Source organism: Culex pipiens, chromosome 3 (assembly GCF_016801865.2).
Source record: "Culex pipiens pallens isolate TS chromosome 3, TS_CPP_V2, whole genome shotgun sequence".
Taxonomy (NCBI): Eukaryota; Metazoa; Arthropoda; class Insecta; order Diptera; family Culicidae; genus Culex; species Culex pipiens.
This window is the reverse complement of record NC_068939.1, coordinates 130181266-130187269: the sequence shown is the minus strand read 5'-3', so window position 1 is coordinate 130187269 and position 6004 is coordinate 130181266. Positions and strand designations below refer to the sequence as shown.

At 33.5% G+C, this 6004-nt stretch overlaps 1 protein-coding gene across 1 annotated transcript in view; it reads right to left on the bottom strand.

Moving 5' to 3' along the window:
- The window catches only part of LOC120430873 (probable ATP-dependent RNA helicase DHX34), a 46888-nt gene that overhangs the window by 25045 nt on the left and 15839 nt on the right, over positions 1–6004 (bottom strand). Inside the window, exon 5 of the mRNA XM_052709440.1 lies at positions 5251–5948. Coding sequence (XP_052565400.1) covers positions 5251–5948 — 698 coding nt within the window. The remainder of the gene's footprint in view (positions 1–5250; positions 5949–6004) is intronic.

Sequence of the window (6004 nt, the reverse complement as noted above, 5' to 3'; positions counted from 1 at the left end):
GTAATGCTGTGATAATATAAAAAAAAATCACAAAATTTATTTAATCATTCATTAATAAAATATTGTAGATCTCTCCGTTTTGGGGCTGATTTTCTGATTGATTTGGTGTCTTCGGCCAAGTTTTAGGTTATGATTAGGCTTAGTGATTTTTCACGCTCAAAAATGGCAAATTTCACGGAAATTTCGCGGAACGTGAAAAATATCAAAATAACTATACAAATCTTATGTTAAACTTTCATAAACTTCTTTTTATGCTTTATTAAAAAATATTTTTCAATAAACTAATAAAATCTTAACTTAATTTGAACGTGACACAAAATAAAACTTTTACTAACTAAAAAAAATCCACTTGGTTTATGAATGGGCTCTATATATATTTTGAAACCAAAATGTAGGGCATGCGTATTGTCATTTATTGAGCTGCTTTTATAATATTCGACTTATAGAGCTAAACAGATTAAGCTGATTTGCTACTATTTTATCTTTTATCATCATTTTATCATATCAAAGTTAAATTTGACAAAACAATTTAATAATTAAAAAAACTTTTTTGCCCAGTAAAAATTGTTACAGGTTTTCATCTCACTTTTCAAAAAAAAAACAAATTAAAAATCAATAGACAAAATAATTTAATTTGTAGCGAAATCTTCAAAATCAGAACAGAAAGCAAAACAATTTTTTTTAATATCCATGGGAACCATTTACCCAAATAATCGAAACTCGTGGAAATTAAACAGAACTCACAAAAAATCTGAAATGTTCTTTAATGGTGACTTTATAGATTAAAAAACAGTTTATTTAATGTTGAATAAACTAAGCTTGAATCTTTCAAAAAAAAAATTCAAATTAAATAATAGTTAAATTGTTTCAGTACGTTTGATAATTGATAAACTACGACGACTATTTTTACTGAATGTTCCTTTGCATGAATGTTTACATTTAATTGATTTCAAAACATTAATCAATGCAATTTAAAAAAAATGTGTTCAATCTTTAAAAAAATCACAACAAAATAAAATCAGTCAATTTTAACAACTTTTTGGTAGAAAAAGACAATTTAAAAAAAAAATAATTCCAAGAATATATATTCTTTTTTGCCTGATTTTTGACATCATTTAAGTATTCGCAGCATTCACTTTTCAATAAATGTTGTATAAATTTCATGTTAATGTATGTTTTGCTAACAACTCTTCAAATGGTTTATATCACGTTTTTCAATTGAAAACTAATAAAATAAACTTAAAAAGTCTTAATGAATGAAATATGTATTATGTTGTTATTTCAAAGAATTGATTTGAGATAATTGATAAATTTCACGGGATTTCACGGAAATCTTCAAATTTCACGAATTTCACGCGGTCCGCGAAATCGTGAAAATTCACTAACCCTAGTTATGATTTAGACTTTTCGGAGACAAACTAATTATAAAAATAACGTTTTTTCAAATTTTCCAAAAATATGTTCTAGGGGACAAAAACATTTTTTTTAACAAACATATTTATAACGATTTGGTGGAACGGATCACCCTAATGTACAGTCAAGTTATTACCACTTTTGGGTATATATTTTCGAATTCTTTTCGTTTTTTCCATTTTAAAAAGACTTCTTGAAAGAAAGGCATCCCCAAAAAGAATACTTTTGAAAATCTGAGAAAATTTCCTAAAATTTTCTTTGACTTTAAAAATTGGACAGTCTGAGTTTAATTTTATTTTTTTTTTAATAAACTTTTAAAAAGGTCTACAAAAAGATTATTTCATATTTTAGACCAAATTAGACATGATTCTAAAACCGCCATTACACTACGGCAAACAAACAAACAAACTCGCACTTTTTGACAGTTTGCCTGATTTGTTTGTACAAACGTCAGCCTGCATACATTTTGCATTGTTTGCGAGTTTGCCGCAAACAAGTTTGCGAGTTTGGCAAACTGCACAGCAAATAATTGTGTAAATTTGGAAGGTTTAATTTTAGAAGGTTGAATATGACCTCTTTTATGATGTAATTTTACCTCAATTTAGACTGAAACAGCGACATTCCACCAGAATAGTGGTAAAATTACACATTTTCAGAGGTAAAATTACACATTTTTTCTGACATAAAAGATGTACCCCTACCCAGATCAAATATTACCATGATTTTTTTTTCTTTGTGTCAAACATGAAAAAGTGCTAGTTTTTTTGTTTGTTTGCCGTAGTGTAATGGCGGCTTAACTGACCAATGTCCCTCGACTCTGACCAATGTCGAGGGAAGGGGAAGGAGGGAGGGGGGGGGGGTTGTGTATTGTGTATTGTGAGTATTAAAAATATTAAAAGTTTTGAAAGTATTTGTAGTATTTAAAACATTTGAAGTAAATAATTATAGATGATAATAGTAGTTAAAGTATTTAAAGTTTTAAAAGTTTTTCAGGTACGTAAAAAAATTAAAGTATTCAAAGGCTTTAAAGTATTTAAAGCATTCTAAGTATTAAAAGTATTCAAAGCATTCACAGTATTCAAAGTATATCATGTATTTATAGTATTTAGGCCGTTGCTAATATTTTACAAAGTTTATGTCGCCCCCCCCTTCAAAATTGGTCCAAAAAATTAGAGGGCAGAAAAAAATATTTTTTCCAAAAAACTTGAAAATGTCAATGGAAGTAGAAGTCTTATCAACTGAAAACAATCTTAAGTATACTATACTTAAGTATCTTAAGTATAATATGAGGTTTTGCAGCGCGACTGAGTTTCGAATGTAGGTGGCGCCAAAATGAGGTTACTTGCCAAAAATCGTATTTCTTTCTGCTGTATTGAAGAACAAAATCGCTTATTTCTCATGATTCCCTGCATCAATCTTAATGAAACTGGTTGCAAAAGACGAGAAAAATTTTTTGCTTTAAAATAATGAATATCTATTTTTGGGCGCGCAAAAATTTGTGAACTTTTTCTTTAAAAAACATGTTTTGGAACACGAAAAAATGAGTTTCCCCGTATATATAAATGAAATAAACAGTTATATAGTTGATAACAGATGTGGTAACGTATATCCAACAATTTTCATTGATTTTTGACAGACTTTCTTGCCAAATAGACCAAATTACTATCTTTTTCTAAATTTACAGTTTTCTCATAGAAAAATCAAACAAATATTGGAGAGTTGTACACTCAAACCCCGGTGGTTTGACACCAACTGTTGTCAAACGAACGGGGTCACTTTTTAGTTTGACACCCCTTTTACACGGAGTTCACACACACTATCAAACGTTTGTTTTGATAGTGTGCGTGAGTGCCGTGTAAAAAGTGACAGGTCGTCACTTTTTAGTTTGACTTTGACCAACCAACGGGGTACAAACTAAAAAAGTGTCAAACGAAAAAGTGACCAACCACCGGGGGTTGAGTGTACACCAAATTGTTGGAAATAATTTTTCTCTTCCGAATCCGGCATAAGTTTTATAAAAATGTTGATAATGAAGGAAATAACACATTTTTTCAAAAAATCATAGGTTTACGCTATTTGTTCATAGGTGGCGACATGTGCCTTTTAGCTTTGCTGCAAATTCTCTATTCTGCATTAATAATCATAATTAGCATGTTTGGGCTCGTTTAAAAATACTTCGAACTTTTATTAAATTAAAATGTTCAGCACAGCAAAACCTTTTTTTTCTCATAAAAATAAAATTTTCGTCAATACCTAGAAAATTTGGAAACTTATGCTCGCAAAAAAAAACTGGACAGATGTGTAAAGCAATTTAAAACACTTTTTTCATTCAAATGTTGAAACCGCGGCCATTAATTTAAATTTTTTACTTAAAAAAATATTAGCAACGACCTTATAGTATTTAAAATATTTTTAGTCTATTGAGTATTTTGAGTTTTTAGAGTATTTTAAGTATTGATAGTATTTAAAGTTGTTTAAGTATTTAAAACATTTCAGGTGTTTAAAGTATTTAAAGTTTTAAGGTTATTCGAGTTTTTAAAGTATTTAATGTATTTAAAATAATTAAAGTATTTAAATATTTAAAGTGTCTAACTTGTGAGGGGATACTGCGCTAAATTTGCTCTTCATCTTCATTGACTTTTCTTATTTCTGATTTTCTGTTTTTCTTTTGCTCTTCCTACCATCTGTACTTTTTTGTCTTTGTGAAGGGATCATCGATCCATCCGCCTTGACAGGGAACATCGATAAACCACGTGGACACCTTGGGGGAGGGGGGGGTCAGCGAATTTGACGCTCCATACAAAAAAGATTTGTTTTGTATGGAAATTGTCCACGAGGGGAGAGGGGGGGGATCTGAGATATCAAAAAAGTGTCCACGTGGTTTATGGATGGTCCCACATACTATTTTTTTTCTTCTTCCTCTTCTTCTTTTTCTTCATTTTTTTCATTGTTTTTTCACACTTATTACCAGTCTTTGTGAGGGGATACTGAGCTCGATTTGCTCAAATTACATATCAGTCCAGTTGTTTTTCAATCATGAGTTCAATCATTAAAACTTGGTAAGTAATGGAGGGACAAACGATTTATAATGTTTTCTGAATAAATTTGTACCCAGAGATCACCTTTAAATTTTTCATAAATTGTGACACAAAATTTCATAATTTGTTGAACTAACTTTTTGCATCCAATGACCCCTCGATCATTTCTGCTTGTTTTTGTTTTTTGACATTTGTCTGGTTTTTAAGGGGGCTAAAGCCCAGTTACCGAGCGTCCTGTTAAAAAGCCCAGTTACCGAACAAGTACTGTATACCTACTACACAATAACATTACATTTCTGCAATTGTTTTGATTGTTAAATTCCAATTGGCTTCGCGACTTGCCAATTGGAATGCCTTAAAAAATCACTAGACCTTGTCATATATTTAAATGTCTACGGAATTTAGAGAGGTTAGCATACCCAATTTGAAAAAAAAAACAAATTTTGGTAATATTACATCTGGGAATGGTACTTTGTGTCAAAATGTGTAGTTTTACAGATTTTAAATCAGGAACTGTTAAAAAAAAATCATCAGTTTCTGTTGAAATTAACTTTTTCTAGAAATTTTTTAAGGTGAAATTATACTTAAAAAGAGGTCATATTGAACCCAAACAAATTTCAACCTTACAAAATTATTCAGTTGTGTAATCCAAGTCCGATACAATCTTAACATTCCTATAAAATCGCTGGTATTGGATTGGATCACACACTCTCACACACACACACACACACACACACACACACACACACACACACACACACACACACACACACACACACACAAACGGTCAATAACTTACCACCCGTACACGATATTCTCCGTGATGTGCACCCCTCCTTTGGCCTCGTTCGCCACCGCAACGAACTCCTCCGCAAACGGGTTCGGATCCACCTCGATCGTTTCCTCCCCAAACGACGGCCCTTTATACATGGTTTTCACATCCGCCGGCAGCATCCGCCTGACCGTGTAGCACACCTCGGTGTTCATAAACTGCGCCAACTCAGCCCACAGCTCGTAGTTCATCTGCTCGACCGTTTTCCCCCGTTCCTCCTTCGTTAGCTCGGAGTCCGCCGTTTGCGTGAGGACCTTCAACTTCTCCGCCAGCATCCGGTTCCACAGCCGACGCAGGTTGGATGCCTTCAGCAGCAGCTGTTGGCCACTTTCGGGGGAGGGGAAGTCCACGCACAGCCACGAGTCACAGATGATCCGGGAGAAGGTCAGGTTGGTATCGATCGTGTGGGCGAACAGGAGAAGTGTTTGCGCTGCCGGCATCCGGAGCGTGTTCATGAGGTAGGTTTTGTTTGTTTCGAGCAGCGTTAGGTAGCAGAGTAGCTGGTGGCGCGAGCTGAGCGGCTGGCGAGATTTGTACAGTCCGGCCTTTTCGATGATGTCGTGCTCGTCCAGCTGAAGAATCTGGTGGTTGTTGCCAAAGTAGCCCATCGGGTGGAGCGTGGCGTATGGTTTCGCATTGGTGTGGAAGAACTGCTCCGTTGGACCCTGGAAAAATGGAATAAGCTGTTTTATTCAGATCAACTTGACTCCATGAAGTGAGT